The following is a 17,398-nucleotide window of genomic DNA, read 5'->3' on the forward strand; positions in this document are numbered from 1 at the left end:
GTAGTAAATTGTAGACAGAAATATATTGTGTTGAAGTGTCAGAATGGAGAATTACTTCGGGTTAAATCTGATCAGACAGAGGAATTATCTAATGTGATTTCAGTGCTGACAGCTCAGAGGTGTATCAGAAAAGGGTATGATGCTTATTTGGCATATGTGTTAGACACTACGGTATCTGAATCAAAGATCCAGGCAGTGCCAGTTGTATGTGAATTTTCTGATGTGTTTCCAGAGGAATTACCGTGGTTGCCGCCAAAAAGAGAAGTGGAATTTTCTATAGATCTGATTCCGGGAACTACTTCGATCTCCATAGCTCCATATCGTATGGCTCCTACGAAATTAAATGAGTTAAAGACACAATTGCAAGAACTTGTTGACAGGGGTTTTGTTCGACCGAGTCATTCACCTTGGGGTGCTCCGATTCTATTTGTGAAGAAGAAGGACGGATCCTTAAGATTATGTATTGATTACCGACAGCTCAACAAAGTCACTATAAAGAATAAGTACCCATTGCCTCGAATTGACGATCTGTTTGACCAGTTGAAGGGTGCCACTGTATTTTCAAAGATTGATCTCCGATCGGGCTACTATTAGTTACGGGTAAAGGAGTCAGATGTACCAAAAACAGCTTTCAGAACCAGGTACGGGCATTATGAGTTTCTTGTTATGCCGTTTGGGCTGACTAATGCACCTGCAGTATTTATGGACTTGATGAATCGGATATTCAGGCCGTACTTAGACAGTTTTGTGGTAGTTTTTATTGATGATATATTGGTCTATTCCCGAGATGAAAATGAATATGCGGAACATTTGAGAATTGTGTTGCAAATTTTGCGAGAGAAGCAACTATATGCTAAATTCAGTAAATGTGAATTTTGGCTGCGAGAAGTGGGTTTTCTCGGACATATTGTATCCGCAGAAGGCATCAGAGTAGATCCGAGTAAAATCTCAGCTATTGTCAATTGGAGTCCACCGAAGAATGTATCTGAAGTTAGAAGTTTCTTGGGTTTAGCTGGTTATTATCGAAGATTTGTACAGGGGTTTTCTATGATAGCTTTTCCGATGCCCCGCTTATTACAGAAAGATGTTAAATTCGAGTGGACTGATGAATGCCAACAGAGTTTTGATCGATTAAAAGAGTTGTTGAAAAAAGCACCTGTGTTGGTACAGCCTGAACCGGGTAAAGAATTTATTATTTATAGTGATGCATCATTAAATGGTTTAGGTTGTGTCTTGATGCAAGAAGGTAAAGTTGTAGCTTATGCTTCGAGACAACTTAAGCCACATGAAAGAAATTACCCGGTGCATGATCTTGAATTAGCTGCTATTGTATTTGCATTAAAAATATGGCGGCATTATTTGTATGGTGAAAAATGTCATATTTATACTGATCATAAAAGCCTGAAATATTTGATGACATAGAAAGATTTGAATTTGAGACAGCGTGGGTGGCTTGAACTGATAAAAGACTATGATTTGGTTATTGATTACCATCCGGGTAAGGCTAATGTTGTAGCTGATGCTCTGAGTCGAAAATCTCTGTTTGCTTTACGAGCTATGAATGTCCGGTTGTCTTTGGTTGATGATGGTTCAGTCGTAGCTGAGTTGAGAGTTAAACCGACATTTTTACAACAAATATATGAAGCTCAGAAAAATGATGAAAAGCTACAGGCTAAATAGGTACAATGTGAGTCAGGTAATGATTCAGAATTTCAGATTGGAACTGATGGTTGTTTATTATTCAGAGGCAGAGTATGTGTACCGAAGAATTCAGAGCTTATACAGAAGATTTTACATGAGGCATACAGTGGTATTATGTCCGTACATCTGGGAGGTAATAAAATGTATAATGATTTGAAGAAGATGTACTGGTGGCCAGGTATGAAACGTGATATTTCTAAGTTTGTATCAAGATGTCTAATATGTCAACAGGTCAAAGCTGAACATCAGGTACCTTCGGGATTGCTCCAGCCAATTACCATACCGAAATGGAAATGGGAAAGAATTACTATGGATTTTGTGTCAGGATTACCATTGTCACCGAAAAAGAAAGATGCCATTTGGGTGATCGTTGATCGATTAACAAAATCAGCACATTTTATCCCGGTACGTATGGGTTATTCTCTAGATAATTTGGCTGAACTGTATATATCTGAGATTGTCAGGCTGCATGGAGTGCCAATCTCTATTATCTCTGATAGAGATCCCCGATTTACATCTCGTTTCTGGGACAAATTGCAAGAAGCCTTGGGTACTCAGTTGATCGATTAACAAAATCAGCACATTTTATCCCGGTACGTATGGGTTATTCTCTAGATAAATTGGCTGAACTGTATATATCTGAGATTGTCAGGCTGCATGGAGTGCCAATCTCTATTATCTCTGATAGAGATCCCCGATTTACATCTCGAGTCTGGGACAAATTGCAAGAAGCCTTGGGTACTCAGTTGTATTTCAGCACTGCATTTCATCCTCAGACAGATGGCCAATCTGAGCGTGTAATTCAGGTACTGGAAGATATGCTCCGATGTTGTATATTAGAGTTTGAAGGTAATTGGGAGAAGTATCTACCTTTGATTGAATTTGCTTACAATAACAGCTATCAGTCCAGTATTAAAATGGCTCCGTATGAAGCTTTGTATGGTAGAAAATGTAGAACACCATTATATTGGACAGAGCTCAGTGAAAAGAAGATACATGGGGTTGATTTGGTCCGGGAAACAGAAGAAAAAGTTAAGGTGATTCGAGATAGTCTAAAAGCAACTTCCGATCGTCAGAAGTCATATGCTGATCTTAAACGAAAAGAGATTGAATTTCAGGTGTGTGATAAGGTATTCTTAAAAGTGTCTCCTTGGAAGAAAGTTCTCCGATTCGATCGAAAGGGCAAATTGAGTCCAAGATTTATCGGGCCATATGAAATCATAGAAAGAATTGGACCGGTTGCTTATCGATTGGCATTACCACCGGAACTCGATAGAATACATAATATTTTTCATGTGTCTATGCTACGACGGTATCGATCAGATCCTTCCCATGTTATTTGTCCAACAGAAGTGGAGATTCAGCTAGATATGACTTACAGTGAAGAACCAATCAAGATATTGGCACGAGAAACAACAGAGCTTAGAAATAAAAAGATAAATTTGGTGAAAGTATTATGGCAAAAGCACGGGGTTGAGGAAGCGACATGGGAACCGGAGGAGGAAATGAGGAAACAATACCCGAACCTCTTTACTGGTAAGATTTTCGAGGACGAAAAATCCTTAAGGGGGGAGAGTAGTAATGGCCCAAATTCAAGGTTATCGGAATAGTGATTTCGTAACCACAAATCCGATTTAAAGAGAAATTTATTTTAATATTTTTGCATGGATATTGGAATGATAGGAAATAGTATAAAAATATCGATAGAAAAATTTTACCGATTTAGTGATTAGTTAGAAAAAGAAATTAGTGAAGAAATTGGGTAAAAATAAGGTATCGAGACCTCAATCTCGTAAAACTGAGTCAAAAATATTTTTATAAATATTTATAAAGTGTTAATAATATGGTATTAAAATTTTGTTCGAAAATTTTGATGTTTGGGTAGTCAATTAAGTGAAAAGGACTAATTTGAAAAAGATATAAAAGTTACTAAAAGGATTAAATAGCTCAATTGTTAAATGAGGAGGGACATAAATTGAAAATAACCCCAAAAGGAGATATTTTGGGCGGCATACGCTGAGAAAAATCAGGAGAATTGAAGAATTAAGGGTAAAATTGGAATATTGCAAAATTTGCTTTAAAAGATAGGACTAAAGTGGAATTATCTAGATTTCTCTTCATTTTTCTGCATTCCCATCAGCCAAAAACGTCCTAAGGGTTTCTCCAAGCTGGTTTTTCATAATTTTTGCACCAAGTGAGTTAATCCTTACCTTTTTCTTGTAATTTTTGTGTTTCTAAGACTTTTACAACTAGGTCCTATTACTAAATTCATTAGTTTTTGATTTTGTGGATGAAGTTGAAAGTTGCTATGAATATGTGCTGGAATTTTATGATGATATAGGATGAAATTTAAGCTTTAATATATTTATGAGATGATTTTATTAGGTACTTTCAATAGAAATTGATTTGTAGGACCTAATTGTGAAAAAGTTTGGAATTAAAGTCTAGTACTGAAATTCTGATTTCCAAAGCTTATGAAGTAGTTTAAAGTGATGGGATAAAGTTTTAATTGAGAAAACTCAGCTCAATTGATAGGTTAATTGAGCAGGGATGAAATTAGCATTTATTGAAAGTTTAGGGAAAAATGGTAATTAACATTATACACTAAAACAGATTTGGACAGCAGCAGTAGGTTAACTTTGAAAAATCACCAAAAATTGTAGAAATCGAATTAGAGGATAAATAAAATATTAAATTAAATCTTATTGAGTCTAATTTCTCATAGAAGAAACGGTTTAATCAATGGAATTGTAAATCACGAGATATAATGGATTTTGTGAGACAAGGTCAGAAGGAATTCGGGTTCCCCTGTTCTGACTTTGTAAAATCATTAAAAATGGTATAAAAATGATTATGAGTTGTAATTTATATGGCTAGAATCCTTAATGAGTCTATTTTCATATGAAATAAACAGGAACATCATCCAAATTCTGTAGAATGAGATAATTAATTTTTAGTGAAGAGGGGTCGGAACTATCAAACAATGAAACAAGGGAAACTTTAAAGAATAAACTGTACTTGTTGGATAAACTAAAAATTCTGAAAATTTTATGGTAAGAATATATGTGAGTCTAGTTTTAGGTAAAATTAACGGATCTTAATTTGGAGTTCCGTAGCTCAAGATATAAATATTTTAGTGACTGTGACTCAGTGAGACAGCTTTGAATGCATTATAAAATGGAATTATAGAGAATGTTACATATGAACATGAAATGTATTAGATTATGATTAAATTTATTTATTTAGATCCAGAAATTTCAAATACGAAGCTAGATCAAGGTAAAGAAAAAGTTCGGGATTAGTAGATTTTTGTTTACAAACAAGTGTCGAGGTAAGTTCTTGTAACTTGAATTATATTCATAAATGCTTGAAATGTTTGTTATTGATGTGAATATGATTTGGATGTTTATTGTATTATAATTGATGAAGTATTGATATTCTTGATGAAAAGAGGAAATAAATCCCGGTTGAATGGAAGGAAAATTCGATGGATCTCTGAAAATAAATTGACGGTAAAAAGGATCTAGCCCGGATGGGTGATCCTCTCCTGATATAGCCCTCCCGAAGAATATGTGGAAAATGGATTTAGCCCGGACGGGTAATCCGAATTAGGGTCTGAATTTAGCCTGGACTGGTAATTCAGATCCAAGCTCATTAGAGTAATTGTTGTTGTAGGGGATTTAGCCTGGACTGGTAATCCCGACAATACTCTATGAGTTTATATTACAGGAGATTTAGCCTGGACTGGTAATCCCGCTGTAAGGATGAGGTTCGCGGGAGTGTGCTCTCTGAAATGGAAATGTGCGCACATGAATATGAATTGACGGACCCGGATTTGTACACTAAAGTGTACCTCTGAAAATCCATCGAAATTTCAAGTAGTTCAACGGGATAAATATGGAAAATAACAAGGGAATGGAAATCATGTAATTGATGAGCTCATCAATCATGGTATAAATTATTGATACATGGAAATTATTGGTCTAATTTGAATGTTGAGTTTGTGCATGATAGGGGAATAATGTATTGAATGAATGTATGAATGTTTATTGTATTGTATTGAAAATATTAGGTAAGTATAATTCTTGTTACATGAGCTTACTAAGCACAAAGTGCTTACCCTGTTTCCTTTTCCCCTGTTTTGTAGTGTTAAGAGCTCGGAGGTCGGATTTGGTTGGAGACGCATCAAACTATCAACCTCAAGATCTCGGTATATAAAGAAACTTTATTTTGGAAATCAATGACATGTATAAGCTAGTAAAGTAGATGTTAATGTGAAATGAATATATAGTTAGCCATTAGTATGGCTAACAAACTTTGGTTTTGGATATGTGATGATATTATCTTATGAATATTATAAATCTATCTTGAAAATATATATTGAAATGGATTAGTTGTGTCGAATTAGTCTCGGTTTAAAATTTACAGGTAAGATTTGATATTTATAAAGGAGTTATATGAAAAAAAAATTTCAGTAAAATTTGGTAATGCCTCGTATCCTATTCCGGCGACGGAAACGGGTAGATGGTATTACAAAAAAATACACCGGTGTCGCCAATGGCAATGGCAACACAAAAAAAAATTCTATTTTTCTTAAACATTATTTTTTTCTAATGGCTATTGCCAAGGAGAACGACATCACAAAAAAAAAACTTTTGTACTAGTACCGCCAATGATAACGACGACACCCATTAAATTAATTTTTTCCTTTTTTCATTTTCTCCTAGAATACCAGTATTTTTATGGGGTGGACGATTATACATACTGGTGTCGCTAATGGCACGAGACACTCAAAAATTAATTTGGTAAAAATTAAGGATTACATATGATTAATGGTACTATTTTGTTATCAAGCATCATGAGGGTGTTGATATATTACTTACGTGGAACATTACAATCGAATTCAAATTTTGTTTTGTAGACTAAAAATTATCTTTTCAATAAATTTTCATTTAATTTAAAATTTTATTAAAATAATATGTTTTTACTTTTGGGGTGGCCAATCACACCTAAATAAAAAATATCGGTACCAACTCTATATATTTAATATTAAATTAAATTTTACTGTTTAAATAAATAGATGTGAACAAAACTCGATTTGATTCGAAAAAAATCAATTTTTTTTAAAATTTTAGTTAATCAAATTGAGTTATTTGAATTATTCGAGTCAAATCAAATAAATAATTTGAGTTTCGAGTTCGGATTGAGTTGAATTTTACAATTCGAATAACTCTAATAATTTGAATAACAGATTGATGTATATACCCTTTTGGTCCCTGTCAAGTTTGAAAATAAGCAAATTGGTCTCTCTCAACACAAATTACAAAAAATTCAAAATAATTTTCAAAAATTCAAAATAACTTTCAAATATTCCAAAATAATTTTTAAAACTCAAAATATTTATAAAATTCTAAAATTTATATTTTTCAAAAAATTATAAAAATTTCAAAAAATTTCTAAAAAATTTATAAAGAAAGTTAATAATTTAAAATAATAATTTAAAATTTAAAATAATGTATATAACTAAAACAATTAACTTATTGTTCAATTATGCATTAAGACACAATACTTGTATGGCGTAAATAATTACAATTAGATAGTCATAATTATTGAATTAATTTGTGCATAGTACCAATAAAAGCTCATTTCTAAATTTTTTTACGGAAATGAGCAGCTTCTAAAAATAATTACGAGTATGGACTGAAAATCTAAAAAAGCACTGATATGGGTGCGTTTTGAGGAATAACTCAAAAAAATGCTTCCACATTAGTGCTTTTTTCCTTGTATCAGGCAAAAGCACGTTGATGTAGACGCGCTTTTGCCCGTGCTCGGACTAAATTTTTTTAAAAAATGTCATTTTTTTAAAATATTTAAAAAATAGACTAATTTTTAAAAAAAAAAATTAATATAATAAGCCTTTATAAAAACATAAAGCGGTAGCACCATTTCTTTTTTTTTCTTGTGCCACAAATTAATATGGAAATAAAACTTACAAAACAGATATTTATATAAACCCAAAATCTCATTTTTCACATTGTAAAATATAATTAGTTATATAAAGATCTATTCTGTAAATTTAATTTTATATTAATTGGTGGCACAAAAAAGAAAAAAAAGAATGGTGCTGCCACTTTGGATCTTTATAAAGGCTTATTCTCGTATTTTTTTAAAAAAATTGATCTATTTTTATAATATTTTTAAAAAATAATATTTTTTGAAAATTTAGTCTGAACACGAATAAAAATGTGTCCACGACACAAAAAAAAATTTAGTCTGAACACGAACAAAATTGATCTATTCCTTATATATTTATATATTTGATACAAATATAATCCTAATAACTACCCAAATGCTGTAAATTACTAAACTGTAAATGTATAAAAATATGAAATATTTTAAACATGTGTATCATAGAATTCAATTAAGATATTGTATGAAAGTATGATTTCTTCTATTCTCTTGTAAGAATTGAAGGCTTTTTGATTGGGTGAGTTCAAAGAAGTATTGTTTAGTCTGCCTTATTTTCCTTTCTTCATTTTTTTCCTTATATCAAAAAACATATTAATAACTCAATCAAAATTATCTCCAAGAACAAAATTTTGTTATGCTTAATATCTTTAATTTGATCTGTATCTGTTTTAATTCTGCCCTTTTTTCGAGTAGTTTCTAGATTATGGCATATTTGGTGAAAATTAATTATATTTATAAAAAAAAATTGACTCTCAAATTTATACGAAAAAGAAGTTAAGAAATGAAATGGCTAAAGTACCATCCATTATCCAAGCAAAGCAAATAACGGACAATTTATCAAAAAAAGCCTTTTTTTTATATTTACCGAAATAGGCCCGATATTTTATTATTTACCAGAATGTGCCTTTTCCGGCAAATTGCGTCCACGTCAGCGCGATGTTAGGGGACGTACCAGGAAATCGCGGCCACGTCAGCGTGCTTTGCTGATGTGGCAACAAATAGCGTCCACGAGGGGGCGATTTGTTGCCACGTTAGCAAAGCGCGCTGACGTAGCCGCGATTTCCCCTAATATCCCCACCTCTTTTTTTTTTCACAAACTAATCATCGCTCAAATTTCCTCTCAATTTCCTCTAAATTTTCTCTCAATTTTGGTGTTGAGAGGAAGCATTGCAAATAATTAAATAAGATATTTCGAAAGAAGGTGGAAAGGAAGACTAAAACATTTTGACGATAAAGTTAAAAAAATAAATTGAGAGAAATTTAAAAAAAAAATTAGAGTCAAAATTTTGAAGGGTCAAAAAGTTCTTTCACAATTATTCATAGTGATTTAAAAATAAGAATTACAAAATTAACAATTAATAAAAATAATGAAATAAATTTTAATTATAATGACATTAATGATTAAAAACGGATAATATTAATTATAAATTTTAATTATAATGGAGCTTTGCCACGTTTACGGAAAAAATAAGATATTAATTAGTGAAGATGAGTACATGTGAACAATGACATTAAATGTATGTCCTGTGGGTGTGCAGGAAAGATGAATGGTAGTGTCGGCATTGTTTATTGATTGGTAGCTGATAAGAAAATAATAGTGAAGATGAGTACATGTGAACAATGACATTAAATGTATGTCCTGTGGGTGTGCAGGAAAGATGAATGGTAGTGTCGGCATTGTTTATTGATTGGTAGCTGATAAGAAAATAATAGTGAAGATGAGTACATGTGAACAATGACATTAAATGTATGTCCTGTGGGTGTGCAGGAAAGATGAATGGTAGTGTCGGCATTGTTTATTGATTGGTAGCTGATAAGAAAATAATAGTGAAGATGAGTACATGTGAACAATGACATTAAATGTATGTCCTGTGGGTGTGCAGGAAAGATGAATGGTAGTGTCGGCATTGTTTATTCATTGGTAGCTGAAAAGAAAATAATAGTGAAGATGAGTACATGTGAACAATGACATTAAATGTATGTCCTGTGGGTGTGCAGGAAAGATGAATGGTAGTGTCGGCATTGTTTATTCATTGGTAGCTGAAAAGAAAATATAGTTGAGCTGCGGCTTCTGTTTTCAATGCTTATGCTCCAACAATAGACTCATTTAATTTCATAATTCCAAAAACTGTGACCTGTTTTTCCCTTTCCTTGTGTTTTCCATCTCATTTGCAACTATTCATTGACTTCAACTCCCTTGACAATCCATCTCCATTCCTTTCCCTCAATCTCCCCTTCCTTCTTCATCTCTCTCTTTGATTTCTTTGTCCCAATTCCACCATGTCTGTCTTTGGAGAGGCTGCTGTTTCTGCCTTTTTGGAGCTGTTGTCTGCCAAGTTGCTTGACTCTGCACTCAACTTTGTGGCCGATTACCAGCAAGTCCGCCAGCAACTCAAGCTGTGGCAATCCGTATTAGCCGATATCAAAGCAGTGTTGAACCATGCAGAGGAGGAGCAGATCCAGGACGAGGGTGTGAAGAATTGGTTGGACGATCTCCAAGACTTGGCTTACGATGTGGATGACATCTTGGACGAGGCCGCTTACCAAAAGTTAAGTCTCCAAATAGCTCAAGCACAAGCCAGCTCTAGTAAGAGACGGAAACTCATTACAACCGTCTCAACTGCTTTTCGTTTCCCTTTTATGTTCAATTCAAAGATACAAGCAATCACTGATAGACTGAATAGTTTGAACACTCGAAGAAGTAGTTTGGGGTTGAGTGAGATCATGTCTCAAGGCGCAACTTCCATGGGAAACCAACCCAGGCTGCAACCAACTTCGTTGATGGATGGAGCTGTGGAGTATGTTGGTAGAGCCAATGAGAAGCAAGAAATGCTTGAGTTGCTCAAAAGTAACAATTCCGATGGAGTTCGTGTCCTTTCCATCGTTGGCATGGGAGGGATGGGGAAAACAACTCTTGCTCAGCTTGTTTACAATGATCCCAGCATTAAGGAGTCTTTCGATCACAAGTCCTGGGTATGCGTTTCTACTGACTTTGATGCTGTTAACATAACAAAGACGATTTTAAGATCCCTCGATGCTGACTCACGTGATGAGAATGACTTGAACTCGCTTCAAGTCAAGTTGAAGGACAAGTTATCCGGAAAAAGGATGTTGCTTGTTTTAGATGACATTTGGAACGAGAGTTACAGTGATTGGACCATCTTACGGGCTCCATTTGGAGCAGGAACCAAGATTATTGTAACAACTCGACTCCAAACGGTTTCATCTAATGTCGATTCGGTGAAAGCGTTTTACTTGGATAAACTCTCGCATCATGATTGTTTATCCATATTTGCTCAGCATGCATTGAAAGCAAGAAACTTTGATGGGCATCCCCAATTTAAAGAAATTGGAGAGAACATAGTGAGAAGGTGCAACGGCTTACCTTTGGCAGCAAAAGCCATTGGAAGCTTATTACACACAGTTACGGATCACAGTGAATGGGAAAAGGTATATCGGAGTGAGATATGGGACCTACCAGAAGATCGATGTGACTTAATTCCAGCTTTGCGATTAAGCTACCATTATCTTCCTCCTCATTTGAAACGATGCTTTGCATACTGCTCCATATTTCCTAAAGATTATGAATTTGAAGAAGAAGAGATAATCTTGTTATGGAGAGCAGAAGGTTTCTTGCAATCAAAAGCTAAAAATCAAGGCAAAGGTCTTGGAAACCAATATTTTCAAGATCTAGTGTCAAGGTCATTTTTTCAAAGATCTAGTGAAGACAAATCCCGTTTCGTGATGCATGATCTTATGAATCAAGGCAAAGGTCTTGGAAACCAATATTTTCAAGATCTAGTGTCAAGGTCATTTTTTCAAAGATCTAGTGAAGACAAATCCCGTTTCGTGATGCATGATCTTATGAATGATTTAGCTCAATCAGTTGCAGGAGAAATATGTTGCAGACTGGAGGGTGAAAAGCAACAAAAGTTTTCGCATCGTTCTCGCCACTCAGCTTATGTTATCGATGATTGTTGTCAGAGTGAAAAGAAGTTTAAGGCATTTTATCAAATGACTTCTTTACGTACTTTCTTACACTTAAAGGATCCAAGATATGGGGAATTATATATATCTAACATTGTCTTGGATGATTTATTGCCAAAACTTAGCTACTTAAGGGTTCTTTCTTTGGGTGGGTATAAGATCTATGATTTGCCCGACTTTTTTGAAAAATTAAAACATCTACGCTACTTAAATTTTTCTAGAACCCGAATCAATCGTTTACCTGATTCTTTGTGTAGTCTTTATTTTTTGGAGACTTTAATATTAAGGGGTTGTTCATATCTCAAAAATTTACCCTCGAAGATCGGAAACCTTGTCAACTTGCATTTTCTTGATATTAGAGGTGCGAATTCAATAGAAAGGATGCCCTCCGGATTTGATCAGCTAACTCAGCTTCAAACGTTATCTAATTTTGTTATAGGGAAAGGTGATGGACGTCTTATTAGTGAATTGAAAAATTTGTCAAACCTTAGAGGTAATTTTTGTCTTTCTGGATTGGAGAATGTTAATGGTGAAGATGCGAGAGAAGCTAAGTTAAATGAGAAGCTTGATGGGTTAGAACTACAATGGGGTACAGACTTGGAGAATAGTACAAGGAAAACAGAAGTCGAAGAGCGGGTGTTGGACTTTCTTCATCCTCCGAAAATGCTTGAGCAACTTATCATTGAGAATTACGGGGGGGTAAAATTCTCATCTTGGATAGCAGATTCTTCCCTCAAGAATTTGTCGTCTTTGAAGCTTCGCAATTGTAAAAATTGCAAGTCACTACCATCAGTTGGAAGGTTGCCATTGTTAAAAGATCTTTCAATTTTTGGTTTCGATCAAGTACAGAAGATTGGTGTTGAGCTCTTCGGAGAAAATCAATTGAATCCATTTGCATCATTAGAGATTCTGTCTTTTGAGAGACTTCCAAACTGGAAGGAGTGGGACACTTGTGAAGGAGACGAGAAGGTTTTGAAACTCCCCAGCCTTCGTGAGCTTTCAATCAAAAACTGTCCTCAATTGTTAGGAAGGTTGCCTACCCATCTTGCTTCCTTGCAAAAACTTGAAATTCATTGGTGTACGAGTTTGGTTGTTTCAATATCAAGTTTCCCGTCACTGAGTGAATTAAGTATAGAAGGGTGTGCAGAACTGGTGGATGATTGCTCTTCTCCTGCAAAGGAGCTTTCTTCTTTGCAAACTTTGTCTCTTTCTAACATTTCAAAGTTTAATATTCCAGCAGATAGGACAATGTTGAGGTTTGGAAACTCAGAACATTTTAAAATTGGTGTTTGGCAGGAGTTGGCATCTCTATCACGGCATGGGTTCAGTTTAGTTGGACATCGTTTCATTTCCGTTTCGAGTTGTCCTCAACTGCAGTCTTTGGAAGCCAAGGAAGCCGAATTGCAACCTGACAAGATTTCACGTGTTGAATCTCTGCGGATATGTGACTGTGAAAGGCTCAATAGACTGCCACAAGTCTTACATGAGCTCACATTCCTTACAGTGATGGTAATTGATAAATGTCGAAGCTTGGTTTCTTTTGCAGAGAATAACGTACCTCCTAATTTAAAAAAGCTGAGAATTGAACAATGTGAGAATTTGGAGTATTTGGTTGATGAAAAAGAAGATATTTGCAATCAGCTTCAACTTCTCGAAATTAAACGCTGCTCAAAGCTGAGTTGCCTATTTTCAAACACCAAGTTTCCCATAACGCTTAAATATTTGACAATTGGGGGATGTCCAATGTTGGAATACATGGCCGAGGAGTTTGAGGAAAGCGCTTGTCTTGAATCTATTAATATTACAGATTCTGGAATTAAATCTCTACCACGAGGACTAGACAAGCTCATCCATCTCCAGGAGATTTTTTTACGTTCGTGTTCAAATTTGGTTTCCTTTGAAGAATGTGGGTTGCTCAGCACCAGCTTCAGAGCTTTTGTAGTTGAGAGCTGTGGAAATTTTGGAGCCCTTCCTAAGTGCATGGCCAGCATCACCTCCCTTCGACGATTAAGTGTGAGCAACTGTTCGGCTGACATATCATTTCCATCGGAGGGATTCCCTGCCAATCTCACATCACTTGCAATCTCAAACGCACCCAAGATTTATAGGTCACTTGTGGAATGGGGATTAAATAGACTCACCTCTCTTCAATCATTGACCATCGGAGGTGAAGGATGCTCAAACGTGGTGTCGTTCCCAGAAAAAGGGATTGGAATGATGCTGCCTCCTTCTCTGACCTATATCCGTCTTGTCCGATTTGAGAACCTGGAATTCATGTTCTCCGAGGGCTTTCAAGACCTCGCCTCTCTTAAAGTATTGGAGATCTTTCAGTGTCCCAAGCTAACATCTCTTCCGGCAGAAAAGGAGCTTCTCTCGCTTGGATTTTTATATATTTCCAGTTGTCCGTTGCTGAAAGAAGAGTGCTCCAGCGATAAAGGACGAGAGTGGTCTAAGATTTCCCACATACCCCGTGTTGGAATTGATGGTAAAGCAGTCATCCCGAGGGAATCAGATTGAAAGATGAGCCGCAAAATCTGTGATTGGTTTCGTCAGAGTGATGGGAGAGGTACAAAAAACCATTTCAAACAAGTCTAACTTTCCTTAAGAACAAGATAAGAATAGGAATCAGTATAAATTTATTGATTGATATTTGCAGGAATTGAAAGCGAAGTTGGGGTGGAAGTGAGGTTTTAGAAAGATCCTTTGAAGGAAAAGTAAAAAAGATGACACTTCTGTTGTTAAATGGGTGAAATTTGTCATTTAGTGTTTCAGATGTTTGTAAACTTGTTTCTTCGCTTTGTGTATTGTTTATTTTGTTCTTTTACTTTACTTGTCTTATATATGATAGGATATAATAGGGAAGAATAAGATGAACAATTTCACATTAAACATCAATCTTATAACAATTTTCTTATTTTGAATATATATATAAGATATTCGACATTTAACCATTTGACTAAAAAAATTTAATATGTCGAAAGAATACACATTTTGTTACAAAATGTTTTTATTAAGATGCATTTTCTGTTTTTCTCTCTAAAATATATCTATTTCTCTAAATTTAGGAAATATCGATCTAATTTCCTAACCTTTTTTTTATTTCAACATTTTTATCTAATTTTCTCCTATTTTTCTATTTCACTTTCTTGTTTTTTCATTCCTCTTTCAATTTTATTTCTTTCTTTTCTTCCTATTCTTTTCCTCTCTTACCCAACCTTAGCCGTCGCTAGCATGCACTACAACCGCACTACGACATTTGTTCTTCTGTCCAAATAATGGCATTGGTCAACTCTTTTCCTCATTCTATTTCATTTCCAAATAATGGTGTTGGTCAATCACCTAGCTCGTTTGTCATCATTGCTTGTTTCGATGTTGTCACTAATCGGAGAAGCCACCAAATGGTCCACATTTCCTTTCTCTCTCCCGCTTCTTTTCTACTTTATTTTTTTTTATTTTTAAAGCCGTGGACCGCGTTTCACTATCGTTGCTCTCCGTTGTCGAATCGAGCCACCACCATAAATGGCCTTGCTTCTAGTCAACATGCACTGCTGCTCAGCCTTTTGTTTCTTTCCCTTTTTTTACTGTCGCCTCTCCTGTCTAACTGATAACTCTAAAATATTGAGTTATCTTTAGCACTTCTAGATTGGTAATTCATGTAAAATTTAAGTGTTTGATAACAAATTTTGAGATTTTTATAACAACTTTGTCCTGTTGAATGATACTAAGATAAATTTACTAATTTGATCATTTTATATACTAAAACACATGATTGCAATTTTTTGAGACAGTTGATGTACTAGAAGAAAAGCCAGTCTTGAAGCTCACCCTTTTGGTCCTCAATGCTGTAGCATTTCTACAACATAAGCCATGTAAAAGAGGGTTGAGATATTGTCATCTTTGGACTCAATTAAAAGCTTATTAGTCTTAGAAAATTTTCTTGACCCAACTTAAGAATTGGTCAGCAAAAATGGATAACCTGCTAAGAAGATAGAAGCCCAAATTATCCACTAAGGAGGAGAAGTCCTAATTGTCCATAGAGGTGCCCAAATTAGCCACCCAAGACTTGGTTAAAGATTGAAAACCAACCAAAAAATTCTCTTATGTGACTGACCAACTCCCCTCCTCATTTCAAGGTTTCTCTTCAATGAATCAAGCAAAAATATCAAAGTCATCCACTCACTTTCCTTAAAATAAAGGTCGGATTTTCAAGGCTCTCATTTGCTAAAAATAGCCAATATCTACAAGTATAAATAATCCTAGCTATTCTATTTTGTTATCCCTTATTCACCATCTATTTTCCCATTCTTCATTCTTTCATTTCCCAGGGAGAGAGCAACAAAAGAGTTTGAGAGAAGCATTTCAGAAGTTCTTTGAGCAGCAAAGTTTGGCATCTTGAAGGCAAATCAATTCAACTAAAAGTGCATTATCACATTTAACTTCGACCTTTCTGAAGTCTTTTCCCCATATTATGAAAACACCTTCCAACATGGTAGAGCGAATTTTTTTGAATATTGAATATAGAGCATATATGACAATTGGTTATCTTGCTTCGTTTTTATATATAATTTATTATTTTACTTTTATATATGTATGATAATTGGTCTCTTTCTAACATTTCAAAGTTTAATATTCCAGCAGATAGGACAATGTTGAGGTTTGGAAACTCGGAACATTTTGAAATTGATGGTTGGGAGGAGTTGGCTTCTCTATCACGGTATGGGTTTAGTTTAGTTGAACAACGTTTCATTTTCATTTGGTGTTGTCCTCGACTGCGGTCTTTGGAAGCAGAGGAAGCCGAATTGCAACCTGACAAGATTTCATGTGTTGAATCTCTGCGGATATATGACTATGAAAAGGTCAATAGACTGCCACAAGTCTTACATGAGCTCATATTTCTTACAGTGATAGAAATTGGTAATTGTCGAAGCTTGGTTTCTTTTGCAAAGAATAACTTACCTCCTAATTTAAAAAAGCTGAGAATTACAAAATGTGAAAATTTGGAGTATTTGGTTGACGAAAAGAAGATAATAAGAGCACGTTTGGTTCGCTGTATTGGAATAGAGGCGTAATGGAATAGAGGTGTAATAGCAAATCAATTGTTTGGTTGAATGTAATGGAATAGAGGCGTAATAGTAATCTTGTATTTGGTTGAACGGAATAGAGGTGTAATAGTATAATGGAAAAAACTAAAATGACTAGAATACCCTTAGCATAAATTTATTTTGGTAAATGATTATTGTTATTGTTATTTAAATTTTAATAAGATTATTATTATCAATAATAAATAATTTAATCATATTTAAACATAATTATTATTAAATATATTATAATTAAAACATATAATTTAATAAAATTCTTAATAATCAATATTCTTATATGAATTTACTCAAATCATAATATATGATACTATAAAATATAAATTAACATTATAATTATTAAATATATTATAATTAAAATATATAATTTAATAAAATTCTTAATAATTAATATTCTTATATGAATTTACTCAAATCATAATATATTATACTATAAAAGATAATTTTAAATAATTAATATTAAATATATTTTAATTAAAATATATGATTTAATAAAATTTAAAATAATTATAACTAATAAATTATCTTATATGAATTTGTATAATTTAAAATAATTATTATTACATATAATTTAATAATAATATATAATTTCATAAAATTCTTGATAATAAATTTTCTTATATGAACTTATACAATTTAAAATA

At 34.0% G+C, this 17,398-nt stretch overlaps 1 protein-coding gene across 3 annotated transcripts; it reads left to right on the forward strand.

Annotated features, from left to right (window-relative positions):
* The first annotated feature begins 9,477 nt into the window (after nt 1-9,477).
* LOC121216965 (putative disease resistance RPP13-like protein 1) lies at nt 9,478-16,708 on the forward strand. 3 transcript variants are annotated; one of them, XR_005913167.1, is made up of 4 exons: nt 9,478-14,224; nt 14,315-14,381; nt 16,031-16,147; nt 16,294-16,708. XR_005913167.1 is itself a non-coding variant. In XM_041092468.1 (3 exons), exons 1-2 carry the CDS (start codon nt 9,952-9,954, stop codon nt 14,173-14,175), a joined length of 4,116 nt encoding a protein of 1,371 aa, XP_040948402.1. In that variant the 5' UTR covers nt 9,478-9,951; the 3' UTR covers nt 14,176-14,224; nt 14,315-14,482. The 3 variants fall into 3 exon arrangements, 2 of the variants coding, with proteins under 2 accessions (XP_040948402.1, XP_040948401.1); XM_041092468.1 differs by lacking the exons at nt 16,031-16,147; nt 16,294-16,708 and having other exon boundaries at nt 9,478-11,335; nt 11,444-14,224; nt 14,315-14,482; XM_041092467.1 differs by lacking the exons at nt 16,031-16,147; nt 16,294-16,708 and having other exon boundaries at nt 14,315-14,482.
* Nucleotides 16,709-17,398: the final 690 nt, after the last annotated feature.

Source organism: Gossypium hirsutum, chromosome D05, assembly GCF_007990345.1.
Source record: "Gossypium hirsutum isolate 1008001.06 chromosome D05, Gossypium_hirsutum_v2.1, whole genome shotgun sequence".
In the NCBI taxonomy this organism is placed as follows: domain Eukaryota; kingdom Viridiplantae; phylum Streptophyta; class Magnoliopsida; order Malvales; family Malvaceae; genus Gossypium; species Gossypium hirsutum.

Coding starts and splice junctions, on each gene's coding strand:
- LOC121216965 (XM_041092467.1), top strand. CDS start 9,952: ATGTCTGTCTTTGGAGAGGCTGCTGTTTCTGCCTTTTTGGAGCTGTTG.